Source organism: Lampetra planeri, chromosome 7, assembly GCF_965212315.1.
Source record: "Lampetra planeri chromosome 7, kcLamPlan1.2.h2, whole genome shotgun sequence".
NCBI classification, from domain to species: Eukaryota; Metazoa; Chordata; class Hyperoartia; order Petromyzontiformes; family Petromyzontidae; genus Lampetra; species Lampetra planeri.
Window position 1 is genome coordinate 1,744,686 of NC_136113.1, and position 20,504 is coordinate 1,765,189.

Below are 20,504 nucleotides of genomic sequence, written 5' to 3' on the forward strand. Positions count from 1 at the left end.
AACACTTTCAATGCTTGTCAATGCCACAGGTATTCTACTCTTTAACTTAAGGCTGGTATCGCGTGTGTTCACCGAGAGCACTTGTTCCATTGGTAGGCAGGGTGTAATTCGGGTGTTTGTGTCATTTCAGTCGATGGCAACTGGGGACCCTGGACTCTGTGGTCGCCGTGCCCCGTGTCGTGCGGCGGGGGTCTCCGTGAGCACACGCGCCTCTGCAACAACCCCGAGCCGCAGTTCAACGGCAAGAAATGTGTGGGAGACGGACGTGAGACAGACATCTGCAACAAGGAAGAATGCCCCATCGGTATTTACGTGACTCTTTTTGTCTACCACAGACACGTTAAGAACATGAAACCTCATTAATGATTGGTTTCGTTTTCTGTTCGGTTGCGTGTAAAAAAGATTGTGTGTCATTAACCCTCCTTCGCCAGACACAGCCAATTAATAAGTGCCACGTGAATCAAACGTGGCCAAATGTATCCCTGCTTCAGCAGCGCCACCAGTGTTGTTGTTGTCGGAGAGTTATCTCACAACATTTAAATGGGTGCGACGTTTCACTGGAGAATGCATCCAGCATCATCAGGTTGTTGACAGGAGCTCAGATCTGTAAGCATTGCAACAAGAAAAATTAACGTTATTGTTTCTACTTCTTTATGCACAGTTGCTGAGCACAGGCCCAAATTCCCAATATGCCACGTGACTAGCAACAGACAGCACGATTAACGTTGGATTATATGAGTGAATATATTTATTGGCAGTTCGCTGCTGAATAAAGGCCTCCCCCCATACCGTATCAGCCACGGGAGTTATTTTGCCAAACTTCACCACACTGCTCAGTGTGGTTTGGTGAAGAGGGTAGCCCAGAATCAGTTCAGATATCACTCATCACTGATGTTAGCCGTGGCCAGGAATCGAAGCGAAGTAGCCGAATTCATCGTCCTCTCCACCACCAACTCTCCCCCAAATATGAAATAGGCAGAGGTTATGAAAGTGTACAACATGGACAGTGAGCTTGAATCGTTCTTGATTAGTCTGAGGTTTTTTAATGAAATACAGTAATAGTTTTTTTTTTTATTGATGGAGGTCACAACTTACCAACAATTCAAAACGTATTTTGCAAGGGAAACATGGTATAACCTTTTTAACATTAAAAACAAATCTGTAGAGCGAACTAGAGTGACTGGGAACATTAATATCACAGTGCTGAGCATTCTAAGGCTCCCTAATTGGTTAAGAAAGCATTACCATGGGGAGATGTCAGAATAAAAAAAATATAGCATGAAGCAGCTGTAACTGTTACATTCCTACACAAAATCTCAGCCGTTTCTGGCTCATAAAACGGCAGGGTTGAACCCATTGTATCGTTAATGCTGATTCATCAAAATTCTGCAGTCACCCTTTGTGGTTCCATAATTTCTCGTGATTGTGGCCCAGTGTGGTTATGGTTATTGCCACAGAAATGACCGAACTCCATTTCCTCACTCCTCATTTTAGACCGTGTTTCGATGTGAGATCAATTCTCTATGAAAACGCTACTCGTGTGATTAAACAATCAAACGTGCACCTGAATTTGCGGTAAAAGTGCAAACCCGCACGGTGTGGTGGCGAAGCGAGTGACAAGATGAACTCCGACTGCTGGGACACGCACAGCTCCGGGTGTCCGTATCCCAGCTGACGCTGTTGATGGCAGCGTCAGGACGAGGCTCTAACGCTGTCGATGACGTTGACGCCAGCAGCGGTGGGCAGAACACGAGCGTGTGGACGCGAACCAGACGTAGCTCTCCTGCAGCCCTTACATGCGTGTGTCTGTGTAGACGTGAAATAGAGGGCACTGCATTGGATCCGAAGAATCCTGCACGCAGATTTGTGTTTGCACCGGTTTTAGTCGACCACCGCAAGTGACAAGGCATCTGTCGAGTACTGCGCGTGATGTGAACATTATCATATTGCTTGCGTGCATGTATTGTATGTACTGGATGTGTGTGGGATATTAAAACAAATAGTAGCAATACTAATACCACCATGGTTAGCACACTAACCATGGTGGTATTAGCAGGCTGGACTTGTAATCCTGAGGTCGCCAGTTGGAGTTTTTTTTAATCTCCCAGCACCGGAATTTGAAACAGTGGCTCAGGTTTATGAATCCTTCCCCCCAGCCCCACCCCTGTCCACCGAGCAGTCGTAATGGGTAGCCCACAGTTAGTCGAACAGCGGGTTTAGTTTGGTGGGGCAAAGTGTGGGTGACTCCCATTTCTTTCAAGATGCTTGTCTCCGACGTGGTAGAGTAGGCCAAATGCCCTCCAGAGCGGTCCTATAGAGCTCCCCCGATAGTGGATGCCCTTCCACGGCCGGTGGTGTGGCTAAGCAGTTGCAGGGCTGCACCTTTATCTCACATCTCTGATACCACCATAAAGCTCTAAAAACATCTTTACTTAAATAGACTGCGCAGTATCAACAAACCAATGAGTCATAACGTGTTGAAACCTAATTGTGCTGCACAGCATCATGCTGTCAACAGAAAGCTTAATATTTAAACAAAAGTCAACTTGTTTCACATTGTGCAAGCGTGTGCACACAAGAGGCCTTTATTCAGCTGTGCAAAAAAACAACCAAAGTGTAATTGCAATAGGATTGCTGAGATGCGAAGTAATTCAACGTTTTTTTTTTATAAATATTCCTTTGTCAACACACGGCTGGACGGCGGCCTCCCCTCACTCGGTTTGCACGCTTCACATTGCCGCTGTGCTCATGGGACGTAGAGGTGAAGACCAAGATGCAACCCTGCAATTGCATGCTGATGTTACTGCATGCGGAAGGGCCTCCACCAGAGGGAGCTTCAGAGAGCCCCGCTCAGAGTGTATTGGCCTACTCATCCACGGTGGCCAAATCTCTTGGAAGAAGTGGAAATACCCCTACTTTACCCCACCTGCCGATGGACTAACTGTCTTGTAACCCATTTATAATGCTGCTGGGTGGATCTACAAAGCCTGACCAACCGCCACGCCGAGAGATCGATTTGAACTGGCGATCTCTGTATTGCTAGCCCAGTGTGCAAACCATTACACCACGGGGGTTGTTTAATGCGTTACAAATTCAATTCCTCATTCTTCTCACGTCTCAAGCGGCTCGCTCATTCGAAGCCCTCTGAACGGGGGTCACTCTAGAGGTCATACTCATATACTCATACAGGCGATCACATCCACCTTGCGTACACACAAACTTGTAAACGCAGCGGTGTGTGTGTGTGTGACGTCTCTTGTGATACTTTGTGCGCGTCACAGATGGCTGCCTTTCCAGCCCGTGCTTCACGGGCGTAGAATGCACGAGTTTCCCAGATGGCTCATGGAAGTGTGGCCCCTGTCCCGCTGGCTTCCGTGGGAGCGGAGCAGAATGTCTTGACATTAACGAGGTATGCACCGCACGTGATTCGACGCTCCTCTGTGAAAGTCATTTGCCGTGTTTACACTTTTACCCGCGGGAATAGGTAACATAGATAAATGAGGTGCACAAAAAAAGAAACGAGAGCAGACTCAAGCACATTTTCGCTTTCCATTGTTGTTTGTTCTCATTTGTCGTGAATGTTCTCGAGACTGCATTGTTTTTGGACACCATATTCGGTGCGAACTCGCTTCCTCGCTGACTAATTATCGCAAATACCCCCTTTGTTCTGGTGCCTCGGGATGTGCTGCATGGGAGTTGCGGTATAAAAAGGAATACACGAGGATGATCGGGGATTAATTTCTGATGGGGCTGGGCTCCGGAAATTATTTCCTCACTCTCCCATTGCTGTCGAGGGCGGTGGTGGTGGTGGTGGGGGGTGCGGGGGTGCAATTTGGAGTTGGGGGAGACCCTCGAGAAATCTATCACGTTTTGATTTGCGCTTTGAGTGATCCGGTAACGGCACCCTTTCTTGCATGGGCAGTGTGAAGAGGTGAAGGACATCTGCTTCCATCTGAACGGGATCCATCGCTGTGAGAACACAGCACCCGGGTTTCACTGCCAACCCTGCCCGGCGCGCTACGGTGGAAACCAGCCCTTCGGCGTGGGACTGTCTGATGCCAAGCGAGCGAAGCAGGTGCGTGGTGGGGCGGGCTGGGACATGGAAAGACGGCACTGCCCGGCATCTGGAAATATTGCTTTTATCAATTTACTGCTGATTTAAAGGAATGCCCTACGGTCATTGGGGTTGCTTGACAAAACTTCAGTGTGGGTTTGGTGAAGTCAGGAAACCCAAGACTGGTTCAGATTTCACTCACCACTGGTGTTAGCCATGGTTGGGACTCAAACTCAGCTAATCAGGTTTGTGCTGTGGTGCAAAAACCACTGTGCAGCCTCTCCCCAAATGTACATGTTATTGGGAGTGAATTTCTCAAATTAATTTTACTTTGTTAAAAAATATATACGTGTCAATATTAACAAATGTGATTGTTTACGGGTTTTTTTAGACGTGCGAGCCCAGAAACCCCTGCAAGGATGGCACTCACAACTGCCACAAGCACGCCAAGTGCATCCATCTGGGCCAGTTTGCAGAGCCTCCGTTCAAGTGTGAGTGCCGCACGGGCTACGCTGGAAACGGGGTCATTTGTGGAGAGGACACCGACCTTGACGGCTGGCCCAACTACAACCTGACCTGTGTGGTCAATGCCACTTATCACTGCCGCAAGGTAAGCGCCGCGTTTATATTTGATGGGACTAGCTTGACCACACATACACACCTTTATATGATGTTGTATTATTATAAAAAAACAAATTCTAGAGCAGACCCTTACTTATTTTCCAAGCTGCCACGTGTAATAAACGTGTCTCTGAAATGTGTATTTAGCTTAACCCAGCTTAGCGTGTGTTCATTGTCGAAAAATATTTATGCGCCGTGATTGTATCCAGCTGGTTGCTCGTGCTGAGTCCTCAAAACGTTTTTTGACGCACTCCCTGACTCGGAGATGGAGCAGGGATTCCCGTCACTAAGAATGCCTTGCAGACATTGGGCACACTGCTTGCTGACAAAATGATGCCTCCCTTACATGCGTTGTCTATGGGAGACGTAATGTGACGCTTCATCTCATGACACGATGCCGGTACAGGAGCACAATAAACTGGGGGGGGGGGATGAAAAGTCTTAAAAACTGAAGGTGTGATTATGTACTTGATAAATACAAACGTTATTCACCAATCTGAAAATGTACTTATAGATTTTAGTTTATTTCTTAATTCACTCGAACAAATTATATGGGTGGTGAATCATGTGATTTCCCGCACCCCGGTAATTCTATTTATTGTGAAGTAATAAATAACGTCAACTTGCATCCGCATAAAACTAGTATGGGAGCGTTTTTCTTTTACAGGCGTTTGTGGTTGACAAAAAATATCTCTTGACTCCATTCCAAATGAAGCTTTTATGCTTCTTATAAAATTTCGACTTGCATAAAGCCCATTACATTCTCTGTCATTCTCGTACTGACAATGCTGCCACACTTTCTGGTCCGCTTAAATCGACTGCTCTCAGTAACCGACTGAGCAATTCTCCCCAAACTCTGAATATTGTTCTCCGTCTTCAGTTCTTGGGAGAATGTTGTTCTCCACCGGACGTGCGGCAAGGTCCAGTTAAAAGACACGGACACTTGTGCAGTTAGACTTTAGCACTGTTCAGCAGGAATTGTATCTTTTAAGCTACTGTTTCATCCAGACTAAATGAAATATTTGGCTTTCACAAATCCCTGAAGACGAGTCTGGCAAAACCCACCCATTCTTCAACCGCAAACCTTGTGCTGGAGCCATCAATGAACATGTACATTCTTGGAATTTGGTTAGACTCAAATACAAACTTCATCATGCTGATGCAAAAAAACAACAACCACAAACTGAAGTTTAAATTGTATTTGTTCTAAAAACAAGTTATGTTTGTCTTCATCCATCCATAATTGGTTCATCTCCTGCGGTAGAAGATGAAGGAATGTTGAGGCCTTGGTGCACGCTGACACAGCACAGAGCGGGGGCACCTGTGGAGGAGGGCCTCCATGACCAATGCGTAGAGCTGCACGGAGTTCAGCTTTGGGCCGAGTTGAGACATGCGGGTCTCCTGACCCTAATGTTTTGATCTTTGAGGCTCCCTGTACAGCCGCCGTGCTCACACTTTCAGGCATGTAACTCGGAGTTGCCACATGTCCTGGCTTTCCTAGGAGTGTTCCCATTTTGAGCACCTACTACTACCACCCAGGCGTGAGTAGACGTGCCACTAGATGGCACTTTCCATCCCTGGGATCCTGCCTGGCAACATTGCACCACCTGCACCCGTTTTGCGTCCCAGTCCTGATCTTAAATTACATTTCCATTCTAAATATTTTTAAGATGTTTATATTGATAACGGGGGAAAATAACAACGTGAAAACATCTCAAAATCTAAAGAGAAAGTGTCTGCGAAAAAGAATACAGATGAAAGCACCAACAAAGCAAAACTAAGAGTGAAAATTGTAGTTATGTACGTGCTGTGCGATAGCTCACGTCAATGCTAGTTCAGCAAAGTTTATTGTCACGAGAAATAAAAAGGTAGTTTGTAGTTGCTGACAGCTCTGACACATTTCTATATAGCCTCATAAGTAGCTAACAACGTAAGGGCTTGTCAGCCAGCCACCCCCTGACACAGACTGCCAAGGATCTCATCAGTGTGCCATCGCTCTCGTAGCTGGGTGTGACATGAAATATAGCACAGTATCTGTCAGGGAATATAACTTGCCTTTTAAAGTACTTTTGTATTGTTTTACATTGCTTAATGGTGAAATGGGTAGCAAAATATGGCCATTCGAAATATTCTAGATTTGAAGTTTTCGTGACTGCAAGGATCCATACTCTTTGGTTTTTTCGGTAAAGTCACGTAGGTGAAAACAAAATAAAATAAAAAATGTGTTATTTTATTTTTATTTTATTTTGTTTTCACCTACGTGACTTTACCGAAAAACCAAAGAGTATGCATTCGAAATATGTTTAAGTCAAACTATTTTCGAACTTATGAACAAACAGGATGAATTATCTGCAAGCATGGAGATTATAGCGATAATTATTATATACAGTAAACTGGTCAGTTTGGAGGCACTGTCTCATGCCATTCCCAATGTCTGGATGCTAAAGCTCAAGGTTTTTGACTAACTGTGTCCATTATATGTCCCCCGCTTTTACATTGGTAAGTCCACAAAACAAACACATTTAACAAGGAAGGCTGTTGCCAATTGCATAATCACTGCAAGTGATCCCTCGCCTTAAAATGGTGTAAGGATTATATTATTGAGGATGTGTGAGAGGATCGTTTTACCTTGGAAAGGTGTAAGAAGAGAATCATTTTTTGTCAAGCCATTTTATTGTAGTAAAAACTTTCGGGGATATTTTGAGGAATGGAAAAATATGCGGAGCTGCAATATCACACATATGTCGAATTAATTTTCTCTCCACTACTTCTCAAATTTCCGAATTAATAAAAGATAAATATTTTTTTTTTATAAAAGCATTTAACAAGACCAGTGTTAGATGCAAGTGCCAATAAGGTCAGGTGTTTTCTCACAAGTTCAAGGGCTCGGCCCATTTTTTTGCACTTACAGGGAAAGTCAGCACTCGCAGTCTGCTCCATATTGTTCATAGATCTATAGATTTTTTGGTGGTTTACATTTTCAGAGTGAGTGCAGGAAGTTTTTACAGGGTGCATGGGGAGCAGGGCGGGGGGGGTGAAGACTGGAAACGTTATTTTTGCCATGCCATGTCTGAGCGGCTGTCAAAATCCAGACAGCAGTGGTGGGAGAGGCTACCTGAAGGAATGCACGAGGGTAGAGAACGCACGGGACTGGCAGATTAATGCGCGTGACCCATGCCGCCAGAAAGGTTAATGCATTCCTGAGAGGAGGTGGGGATGTGGGCGGGCTGCGATGGGGGGCGGGGGGGGCTCTGCGCCAAACTGGCAGGGCTGGAGGGAGAGAAGGGAGCAGCAGGCAAACACGCCGCGGCCACTGAACTGCTACAGCCATGCACACAGTCCCGCCAGATGGGATTTTTCATGGCCTTCTTTGCCTAAATGACGAATACAAATTCACCGCCACATCTGGGTTTCATTATATTTTGTTCGACTAAATTTTTTAACTCATATTACTGCATTATGTTTGTTATGATGGCACTTGCTTTCATACAAAATTACAAAAATTAGTTTTTTTTGTCCCAGTCTTTCGAATGCAGTTAAACGTTTAAATATGTACTTGTTATTAATCGTCTTATCTACCGAAGGAATGGTATCAAAACAAGATTGCACTTCATCTGCGGTTGGAAAACTAAAATGCAAATGTTGGTGCAATTAAGCAAAACAATGGATCCTATAACAATGCACATGTACTGCCTGATTCGTGCACTGGAGAAAACTGCTTCTTCTCAGTGGGAAAGAGGCCAAACCGGCAAGAAATAGCAGCGACTTGGCCATCCATAACGTACATCAGTGAACACTGCCCTTTTTCCAACATGAACGAGACCCTTTGCTTAATAACTTTGAGAGACTAAGGTCATGGCATAAAGTTTTCACCAGTAGCCGTTTTCTGGATTCAGCCAGCCGTGATTAAAAAAAATAGGCAGAGCTCACGTTTCCTGCACAGATGGCAGCGAATCTCGCGGCAGGGCCAGGGTGTACGGTGTCTGCCTGAGTCTCTCGTGATGCCATCTCGTAAACCCAGCCCTGAGCTGCACCGACCAATCAGGCCACGAGTTGTGACAAGCAAAGATTTGACACACACACACGGAAGTATGCACACACAATGAATTGTCAGTAGTTTTTTTCTCCATCGAGGAAAGGCTGCCACTACTCTCCTCTCCACAGTCCTGAGCCAGTAATGGAAATGCCCCTGACGTTCATCCACAGCGACAATTACACAGCTGGCGTGCGCATAAACAAAGTACATATAAAAGCATCACGGAAACTATGCGTTGTTCAAATATCTGCTTTAGTTATGTCTGTTCTATATAAACTGGAAAAACAAAATTAGGAATGTCAGCGACAACTCTGACTATCTATCTCGGTGTGTTCATTGGTCAGTCATGCAAAACTTGACATTGTATATATTGGTTTGGTTAATTTAAGTTATTCATCAGAATTAAAAACTAGTTTCTGCTCCTTACTCAAAACTCGCTTATTTTCCCGAGCTCACGCCATGACCCCACCTTAATCTCCTCCTCATAACCACCACCGCCACTGTTACTGTTCCCTCTTCATATTCTCATTATATAGCTATCACTCATTCGCCATTCGTGCAATCCATTCATCATCATCATCATCATTTACTGTTATTGATTTCGCTTTCACCGAATTCACGCATCATCACAGATTCGCCCCCATTGCTTCCTCTCGTCTATTTCATTCACCTCACCTCCACCGTTACATTCACAAATACCGTTGTTAATTCTTTGCGAAGCGCCTCGATTACCGTGCTATATAAATTCTGACAACATTACTTACGAATTCTCATAATAATGTTGCTGTGTTTTCTTTTCAAAGGACAATTGCCCACACCTGCCTAACTCGGGTCAGGAGGACTATGACAAGGACAACATGGGTGACGCCTGTGACGATGACGATGACAACGATGGAATTCTCGATGACAGGGTAAGTCGCTTATTTTGCAATTAATTCTGTGGCGCTATGGTGGCTCGTAAAAACACACCACACATTTTGCAGCATGGCACAAGATAGGGCTTGCACAGAAGGTATGCGACAACGGATGCCTAAAGTGTATTAACATCGCACGAGACAGACATTCGCAGGCCATTTGATCAATTTGGAAATTAAAATCTGTTAGCTACCAGGTTGGATTTGGATCATGTCCTCTGTGTTGCCACCAATGATTAGTAGCAATTGTGTGATCACCGTCTCTACACATCATCAAAAATAACCTTTAGCGTGTCTTCTTTTCTTCCCTGGAAATGCTGTGAAAGTGTTACATGCATTGCAACACCACATATGCGATTGTCACATATCCACCCTGACAAATGAATTTCCAATACCCAGTGCAGTTTTTGTGTATGGCTGTTAATGTCATTATCTATAGATGTGTTCTTAATATCGCATACATTTTCTTACATCTAAAGTAATGTAAAGAATTTTCCCGTGGTTAAAACAGTTAACACTTTATTTTTATCTTCTGTCATATTACATAGATGTTCACAATTATGACCTTTTTCACATATCCATCAATATACCACAGTCCCCAAGGAGTTGGATATCCAACATTGTAGTGTATTCACAAAATGGTATGTTGTCCTCATTCTGTCATTGCACCTACTATGATGGATATCATCAATGGCCTTTTCCGGTCCAATAACGGATGAAGCCATCCACACTTTTGCCGCTGCCAATAGGTCTGCGCAGGTGTTATTTATCTCACGCCAACATTTTCTTGATATCAGCACTCAGTCTACTCGTTTCCTTTGCCTTCATGCATTTCCAATCTCTGGATGCATTCTTTCCTTAGACCAGTCTGTTGATAGTCATCCTTGCTCGTGCCAAGTCCTGCTGTACTCTATTAGTATTTTCCAATTCAGTGATGATTAGGATTTCTCAAATTCTTGTTTCTCATCCAAGAATGGCCTTCCGGATTAGGCCTCGTGTTGAGCAGTTTCTTCTCTCCAGCCCTTACCGCTGCTATGGCGGCGGCCATCTTCAAGCTTGAGAGACGAAATGCTCGACACGCGGCCTAACCCGAATGACCGCATTTGGAAAACGAGTGGCACTGAAACACCCCACGTGCTTCTTGCCTCTCAGTGTGTACCATTCGTCAACGCGTGCCGCTGTGGGGCCGTCCATAAATGACGTCACGCACCTAGAGGGGGGGGGGGGTCAGACATTTGTGACGATGTGTGACGAGGGGGGGGTTGGTTTGAGAAATGTGACATCACATCAAAATGCGCAACTTTTAATAAATATAGACAACACGTTCTACTTAATTAAATAGACTTTTTAATAAATGTTTTCTCTTACAACATCAGAGTGCAGCGCCACATTAAATACGCACTACAATGACAATAGTTTCAAGCGATTTGAAGCATGTTTTATTTTGGGGGGGCAGAGCTTTGTGACGTCATATTTGAGGGGGGGGGTCTGACTTTTGGTGACGCCGTGTGACGAGGGGGGGGGCAAAAATCGTCCAAAATCGCGTGACGTCATTTATGGACGGTCCCTGTGCTCAGCTCAACGCATAAACCAATTAATAACAAATCGGCCTAATTTCATGTAATCATCTAATTATAACTCGAAATAAATATATCGCCGACCGTTACTCTCCACCCGGACACATAACAATTTGGTGAATACAGTCGAAGCGTAAAGAGTGTCATAATTTGTTGGCACCCACCCCAGTAAGTAATTAGATGGCCCTCAAGCCCCATGGTGGCCCTGAGCCAGTTCGAGAAATTCCACTTTCCCATTCGGGGTTGCCAGTCTCTCCACACTGTGGTCACTGTTTAATTAAAAAAGCGGTATTTATTTTATTCACTCCAGAGGATTGCTGTACAATTTTTTTAACGACTATAATAATTATTTGCATTTCAAATACTCGAATGGTTGTTCGTTGTGAAACTACGTAGTAAGTACAGTTGTATCGTAAATATGATGAAAGCGCAGCAATTCAGTTGCTAATCTATTTTATGGATGTGCAGGTTTACGTCTGGGTGGTACAGCTTCCTATCGCGTGCTGATATGCACAGTATAGACATGGCCCAACATCTTTGTCTCCTGAATAGCAATGTTGACATTCGGAGATGATTTTTGGGAAAATTTTATAAATTAGAAACTATTTCTATTTTAGCAGGTAAGGCCCACTGAGCTATATAGCTCTTTTTCAGAAGCGACCTGGCCACAAATGGTAGCTCATTGAAGTGGATTATCCCGTGGAAATGTACAGCAGCCAAATACTGTAAACGTCTTTTCCTAAATGTCGAGGGAAAAATCGGAGGACCCGGAGGAAAAAAAATCAACGTGACCACGGAGAAAACATGCAAACTCCAAATACACAGGTGTCAGAGTCGGGATCGAACCGACGACCTCCTGCATACCAGACTTATGCTAGGGGCGCTACCATGGTGGAATGGTTAGTACACCGGACTTTAAATCTAGAGGTTATCGTTTAGGTTTGACCTCCTGACGTGGCAGTTAAAACAATGTGACAAGTTTCCTAAACAAAACCACCCCCACCTCTCTCTGCATAACTGGGTCCTACCACAGTTAATTGTTTGGCAGGTCGTGTGTGGTGGGGTAGAGTGTGGGTAATCCCACCTCTTCCAAGACATCTGGCCAGCTTGGAAGAGTAGGTCAAGTATCCTCTAGAGGGGCTCTCTATAGCTACCTCTGGTGGAGGCCCTACCACGAGCAGTGATGTATGCAAGGAGATGCAGGGTTGCACCTTTATCGCGATCACTTTTGTTACAGAGGGTCAGCAAACCTACTGGGTTAGGTATGAAAACATGAAACCCGTGATGTTGTCGTGAGTATCCAGTGCTACAGAGTGGAACCAGATCCCTTGAAAATGGAACTGGTTCCCTAAGTGCTGAGTGGTGGAATGTCGAAACAGACTGCGGTTGATGCTGCAACAACATCGTCCGTTTCTGTTTGCCACATTCTCCTCCATCTTCACCTCTCTCACCCTGTTTCCCTTCCGTTTATTTAAGTCTCTCGAGTGTCTATTTTGTCTGCATTTTCCACATATTCCTTGCAGTATTAATGTGCTTGTTGGGGTACCCCTAATGTGTGATATTTTTTTAAAGGTGTCATTTCTATATTTCTTTTGTTTTTATTTTCCTCCTTCATTCTGTTGTTTTTTTGTTGTTGCATCATCGTGATCGTCATTCATGTTAAGTCCTGTCATTTTATTTTTACACGTTTTCTTCTGAATTATAATTCAACTATTAATGTAGCATTCCACTAAAATAAACAGGTGAAAGATGCAGCATTACTGGCAAAAGGGCTTCCACTGGAAGGAGCTCCAGAGAGCCCCTCTAGAGGGTATTTGGCAGAGGTGTGGACTCGAGTCATGTGACTTGGACTCGAGTCAGACTCGAGTCATGAATTTGATGACTTGCGACTCGACTTGGACTTGCATAACAATGACTTTGTCCCACCTCTGGTATTTGGCCTACTCTTCCACGCCGATCAGACGTCTTGGAAGAAGTGAGAGTACCCACACTTTACCCCAACACAATTAACCTTCCGCTTGACTAACTGTGCTGTACCAGATTGTACTGCTGGGTAGACAGTAGTAAATCTTGACCGTTGTTTCCACTGCCGAGCCAGGAGATCAAATGGAACCTCTGGATTGCAGGTCCGGTGCGCGAACCGTGACTCCGTGGCAACGTCCCGGCCATGATAATAACAGCACAGTTGATTCATATTCAGTGGCGTCTCTGTACAGGACAACTGCCGACTGCAGTTCAACCCGAGGCAGTACGACTACGACCGCGATGACGTGGGAGACCGCTGTGACAACTGCCCGTACAACCACAACCCGGGGCAGATTGACACGGATGGGAACGGGGAGGGGGACGCCTGCTCCGTGGACATCGATGGAGACGGTAAAACACGCCCGTTCCATTTTACCCATTCAGCTGTCGAGTACGCGGTTGACACTTGTCCTGGGTTTTCCCAGGATCATTCTCTTGTTGAGGCAGCTGCCTTGGACAATCTCCAAGTCTCACCGGGACATTGAAAGTCACGGTTTTTGTAAATTAGGGTATTAATATGCCACTTAACACGATGCATTTTCATGTATTTCTCCCCTCTTCTGGTATTGTGAGATATTTTATTTACATAATATCACCCGGTCTTTTGGACCCTCGAGGTGGCAACTTTAGTCAAGTATCGTGGATCATGGCACAGATGTCTTAGTTTTATTCCTGTTATGCATGAAATAATTTTCAACTACTATCCTGCTGTCACCTACCATGTGTTATGTTTTATGGTGATTGAAGGCATTGCCTACCCAATCATGCATGGGTCAGTCAATTCCTTGCTTCATGAGATTATCAATGTTTATTGTCTGAACGCTGCTGTACCATTCGCATCAAAGCATTGACAGATGCTTGCTTGTTGTTTGTGATTGCACACCACTGCCAGTGCAGCATCGCCCACCTTTGATCATCAGAGTGCGTGTATCCCTCAAGCAGTAATTGATACGGAAGCATTCGCATTCAGCCGATGATGTGTCTGATTGCAACGATACCATTAACTTTAGGTTAGTGGCACACGTTTTTAAAGCAGTGAGTTGACTAGGAGATGTTAGTGATGCAGCTATCTCTAGGACACAATTGCTTCTTCCAGGCATTTAGGTAATTTTTGTGCCATACAATGTTCGAGAGTATTAGGTCTGACATATGCTCGGTGACCCCTAAACCACCTGCCTGCCTGTATTTCAATCAACGAGAAAATAATAACGCGTTATTCAGTGATCCCATAAGTCCCTCGGTCAACATTTACTTGTTTCTAGTCCATTCAAAACATGGCTAGATGGAATGGCATGCATTCACCCAGTCATTCAGCATCTGTGACATAGGTTATTAATTCCGAATATGTTATACTGTACAATCATTCAGAAGTAAAAACGCAGCTACATAGAAGCAAATATGGGACATTTATTCCACTACTCAAACCATTATTAGCACGTTTGTTATATGATAGGACACTTCAGAAGCAAACAAAAACACACCCTAAAACCTATGCCCAGTGTGAATAAAATTATACAAATCTGGCCAACAACACACACACACATACCTTCTGGACTATAAGATGCAACCTCAACTTTTGCTTTTAATTAAACGGCAAACAAGTGTGGCCTCTAATCCATAGAATACAGGACGGCAGGATGATAGAACTTCTCGCAGAATGCCTCAAGCCTGGATTGTTTAGTTATGGATATGTATAGTCTTAAACACACCAGGTGTGTTAAAAATTGACCTACAAACTAAAATCTTGGGAAAAAACCTGACTGGAAAATTGGAGCACTCTCTGGGGGTTGGAGGGGGGGTTGTTCTCTTAAACTTTTATTTATCACTACGAGTGAGTTCTGGAAAGCGGTGAAGCACAATTCACAGCCTCTTGCAGCTCTCTCCCAGCCCACACTTTAAATGCAGGACTGCAAGCCATGGGTATTTTAAGTATTGATATGGTAAAATAATTAGTGATATATTTTAAAAAATCAAGTTAACATTATTAGTACACATTGATAGTGTCACGTGAAAAGTGAGAAAGTTAACAGTGTAAAGTTTTCAGTACTGTTTGTCTCAATTGTCATAATTTATTTGATAGTTGTGGCTTTGCTATTTATTGGTCTTGTATACTTTTCCCACGTGATTTTTTTTTACTTTCTTTAAATACTCACTCCTGAATTCATTCGTAGGAAAATGTGAGGGTTATTTATGCCGTGAGCATTCGTCATGGGGCTATCGTAGTGGCCAATAGTTCAGAAGTGCGAGGCCAGACCCGCCAACCCACCAGGGAGTGAGATCGTTCATGCGCCGCGCCGTGCCATTTCCCCCTGACGTCGTAACGTTGCGGTTTCATGAGCTAAGACTAAAAAACCTCGGTTTTACAAATGCACGTGGGAACAAAAACAGCAATTGGATGAGTAGCTGTTGTCTCAATTGCTATAGACAATGGAAAGTGCATTTTTTTCAGTTTAAATAAATTCTACCTCTCTGGCCTATGTGGCTATGAAGAAGAGCCATTGGCTGAAACATCACCGATTGTATATTACATTTTTAAGACCACAATTTTATAGACGTTTGTGTTGTTTCAACTTTGTATTACTTTTATTCTGGTGCATGCAGCACTATTATAACTATGTGATCATGCATATAGCATGTAAAGCACATGTTTTATGTCAACAGATATTAATAATATATATATATTGTTCTCTTTTTTAAAAGGCGTATTATATATATGAGGATTTGAAATGGCCATTTCTTTAAAAGTAATGAGTACATACTCTTTGTTTTTTTCGGTAAAGTCACGTAGGTAAAAAAATTCAATAAATTAAATCACGACGTGCCTCCGAAACGTCGTGATTTAATTTATTGTAATTTTTTACCTATGTCACTTTACCGAAAAAACCAAAGAGTATGAATCCTTGCAGTCACGAAAACTTCTAATCTAGAAGTCATGAGTACAACCAACTGGGTGTTATTAGCTTCCATCTGGTGCTAAATTCATACCAGTAGTTCTTGCGCTTGCAAAGTCTATCAAGATGCGTATATGTGTAATAGCCAAGAGTAATTTATAGATTTATATATTACTCGTGCAGGGGCGGCCCTTGACGAGCTGCTGCCAGCAACTGGTGCCCCCTAGGCGAACCATGCAATCGGCGTCCCCACCCTCGAACCCGAAGGGCCGATCAAGGCTGAGGTTTTTGGTAAACTGAGGAACATTTTGTCCCTATTTTCTGCTTAATGTTTTTTTAGCAGATTTTTTTTTCAACAGAGGTTTGTCCGTCTGTCCGTCTGTCCAACCAAGACATTCTCAGAAATGTTGAGAAATACATTTTAAGCGATATTCCCTCTGTGCGTGCATGCGAATTGAAATCATGACATCTTCGTTATTTAATTTGTATTTTTTCGTCGAATTTGGCGCCCCACTTAACTTGGCGCCTTGGGCGTCCGCCTTGTTCGCCTATATGGACGGGCCGCCCCTGCACTGGTGTGACCTGTAAAAAGAATCCACAATTTGTGGATAACGTTATGAAGTTATCTCTCAATTAGCACTCAACTGCTCTTAATGTTCACATTAATTGATCCTTTATACCGTCAATTTATTGATACGACAATCCTCGATCTTTCAAGGCTTTGAAAATCATTGGATTTTTTTAAACTATCATCTTTAATTAACTGTTAAGCATAAGAACGATCCAACTTCATGGCTACAAGCCGAGAGAGAGTATCACAACGACTCCATTGAATGCGTGCAACAACAACAACCGCCATTCGCCACTAAGTGGCTGTGTCGTCACCACGACGTTTGTGCCAGGCTATGTGCACCTTGAGGCCACGTGAAGTGTCGAACGCCCCCTGGCAGGAGGTCACGGAGCAGACCCAGATGCCACGGGTCGACTGACTGAGACGACTGGCTGATGCGTGCACACACACACACGCGCACGTTTTTACCTTGGAGAGTAATTTCCAATTCACAACCATACAATAAATCCCTGCTCCTGTTATATATGTGTGTATATCCTGTTATACTCAGAATAACGGGATTACTCAGATCACACGGCCTGTCTTTAATTCATAACCACAGCCTTAAAACATCCAGATAACTTGAAGGGCTTCATGCGATAAATTTTCGTTTATTAAAACATTGTGCAAGTGCACGCATGAGGGAAGGAAGTAAACGCTTGCACACCTTCCTGGAATTGCGGGCCTTCCCAAAACAGTTGCGTGTTTCTGCTTTTTCCTCCTGGATTCCTATGACCGAGACGTTTTCTCAAAACGAAGCCGAGTCGATCGGAGCAATTGGCATGCTGCACACGGCGCGATAAAGTCATGTTGTCCACACGTGCACATGACCTTTCCGGGAAGGCATTCTTCACTTTGAAAATCTAAACCACAGCTCAAAACTCCTTAAGGAGATCTCAAATAACACCGTGGAATCATTGCACAACTACTGTGCCCCAACAAGAACACAGCTCCTTTTGTTAAACAATAGAAATGACTCCGCTTTTCCAACAAGCGTATATTTTAATTTTGTTAACATCATGTATTTTTCAGTTGGCTATAATAATAATCAGAATTTCTAACAAATTACAATTCCAGATAGCTTGTGCAGTGCTCCAAAAAAGCATTGCTTCCCAGTTTTACAGGGGTTTTGTAGCTGATTGTAAGTCTGAAACATATCCCAGCCATAAGTCACATTACTCTCGACAGTTTGGTCATCTTAATTAATTATTTGTGTGACTTGTTATCCATGGACACTTTATTTTTTTACCAGTTTTTTTTTAATGTCTGGCAACAACGTTTGATGCTGCGTCTGACAGCATCCGCATGTGCGCTGTAGACCGGCTACTGACAGCAAGCAGCACTCACTACGTCTCGCACTCGCACTGGTGATAATCGAGCAATTTCCACATCCAGGATGCATCGTCTTGCATCCACATCACAGGCAACGTGAAGTGCACTAATTGTTCAGAGTGCGCGTAAAATATTCTCCTAATTGTTTTTCCGTCTTCATTTGTTTAAAGGTCAGTGATTGGTCTGTGCTGCTCTATTATTTACACGGTTGGTTGGGTTGAAAAGGCATTTTTAGGGGTTCAGCCCCCCCCCCACCGCATAATGCATTAATAACCTAATATTTCTCTTTTGGCTGCATTAAAGGTTTTGGATATTTTATCCTTGGCCACACACATTTGATTTAGATGATGAGATTCCCATGCGTGGATTTTATTTTAAAATGAGTTGGTGCCTATGGTGTCAGAAGAGCACAATGTAATTATATTTCTCTTTCCTTTTTTCAGTTATGCAAATATTATTGTGTCATTTATACCAAATCTTTCCTTTTGCACAGGTTACTGCTGCCGTTTGACAGAGTGACCGTAACGAAACTTAAATAATTTAAGCATGGCTCTATTATTAGGGGTTAGAGCAAGGTCACATATGCATGCGGTGACGAGATCCGTGTGACGAATAAACACACAATGCAACTAAAGTCCAGGATTAAGCAAACCACAGCCAGCTGAATTTGGTCAAATAAACTGGAGTGTACTGAGATCCTTTTTGTTTCGTTTGTAATTTTCCCTCCGTCCCTTTTGCCCCCGTTTCTGCTCTCGTGCAGCTGGAACCAATCCCACTCAGAGTAAATACTTCTCACACAAGTCTCTCCAAGTTATTAAGTCACCTCTTACAAAAAAATAAACATGATGTCGGCAAGCCTGCAATTGGAGCGCGCAGCTCAGAATCGGAATGTTGAGGTCAATTGCGAGTCGGGGGTTATCGCAGCCCGTCCGTCAACCCTCTGTGGCCAGTAAATTGTACCGACTTTGTGGCAAGCAAACAGTGGTCTTCATGTGGAAGAACTGAACCCTGGCATAGAAATGTGAAAAGTCTGATGCTGTCTAGGGCCACCAGTAGAGATGAGTGGTTGCCTGGTTTGAGTTTGTCTATTCATATACACGTAATTTTAAAAAAAACTATTCTTCCCTTTTGAATGCCATGGAGGTTGCCCATCGTTTAAGCAGCACTGAGACTGGTCACGTGTTTATTTTATCAAGGCTCCCATGCCTCGGATTTTGGGCAGATTGACCTCAAGCCCACCGTTGTAATCTGACACCGATCACAACCACAAATCTTGTACAGTGAGGTCGTCACAGGTCATGTTCTTTGTCAATTGAAAGGCGCCTATACCAATTCAAAATAATAAGCAAGTTCATTATTACAACAATAATTGACAGCCCTCTGTCAAATCCAGCACTAGACAAAGGGCTCCCCATAACGTGCCATGCTGGGGAGTGTGAGATTGTTCAGGGGTTCAGATATCACTGGACATTGATGTTTGCTTTTGCAGGGAAATCAACTCATAATGCTGTCTGATAACCACTGCACCGCTACTTTATCACGAAGGTCATGATACACTGCTTAATCTGTTCTCATTTTTGATAGTTCTGCTTTATTACACGTATTGTATTTTTGTAATTCGGATTTTATCCTTCCTCCTAAATCACATAGAGGGATGATGGCCGATGGACGAGACTGACGATGGAGATGCAGCCCTTTTTCAATCCACTCCTGCATGATATCTGAATGTTTATTCAAGTTTATCAATTAATCCACTTTTAGAACTGTCATTTGTGTTTACAAGCAATAATTACCTGCTTTCCCCCACAACACCAAGAGTGTATGACAGAGACAAACGTGTAATTCACGAGAATGAGATTTGCTAAAAAACGAGAATGGGCCATCATGCATGATGCATTTCAACAACATGGAAATCGTGCTACAGTTGGATATCAGATAACAGAATGCATTGATGTGGTGGCTGTTTTGATCGATGTTTAATGTCAAGGTGAAGTAAACAATAACACCCGAGGGCATTAACTGTTTGTCTTCATTGCCCAGGTATTCTAAACGAACAAGACAACTGTCCTTATATTTATAACGTGGACCAGAAGGACACGGACAAGGATGGTGTTGGCGACATGTGCGACAATTGTCCACTGGAGCACAACCCAGAGCAGGTGAGGGTTCTTCCCCCTATGTGTCTCATGAGATCCCTCGGCCTCTGGTAGGCTTTGTCATACTGGTAGGGACCACTTGGTTCCACCAGCCCACAGGGGATTGTTGTGTCCGTCCGTCGTGCATCCTAAAATGGGAGGGGTTGGGCTGGGTCGAGAGGGGAGGGTGGTGAGGGGCTGGGTGGGGAGGGGCTGGTCACCCCGTGGTGCCCTTATAAAACTCAACGTTTAACCTACTCACGCCAGCTTGTGCCCGCCCTCACAGTCGGGCATATTTTGCGGAATATA

The 20,504-nt window shown here is 43.8% G+C and overlaps 1 protein-coding gene across 1 annotated transcript in view; it reads left to right on the forward strand.

Annotated features, from left to right (window-relative positions):
- LOC144719735 (thrombospondin-1-like) overlaps positions 1-20,504 on the forward strand; it is a 47,639-nt gene that overhangs the window by 17,028 nt on the left and 10,107 nt on the right. The window contains exons 10-16 of the mRNA XM_078595901.1: positions 131-304; positions 3,282-3,409; positions 3,923-4,075; positions 4,446-4,664; positions 9,515-9,622; positions 13,419-13,578; positions 20,101-20,219. Coding sequence (XP_078452027.1) covers positions 131-304; positions 3,282-3,409; positions 3,923-4,075; positions 4,446-4,664; positions 9,515-9,622; positions 13,419-13,578; positions 20,101-20,219 — 1,061 coding nt within the window. The remainder of the gene's footprint in view (positions 1-130; positions 305-3,281; positions 3,410-3,922; positions 4,076-4,445; positions 4,665-9,514; positions 9,623-13,418; positions 13,579-20,100; positions 20,220-20,504) is intronic.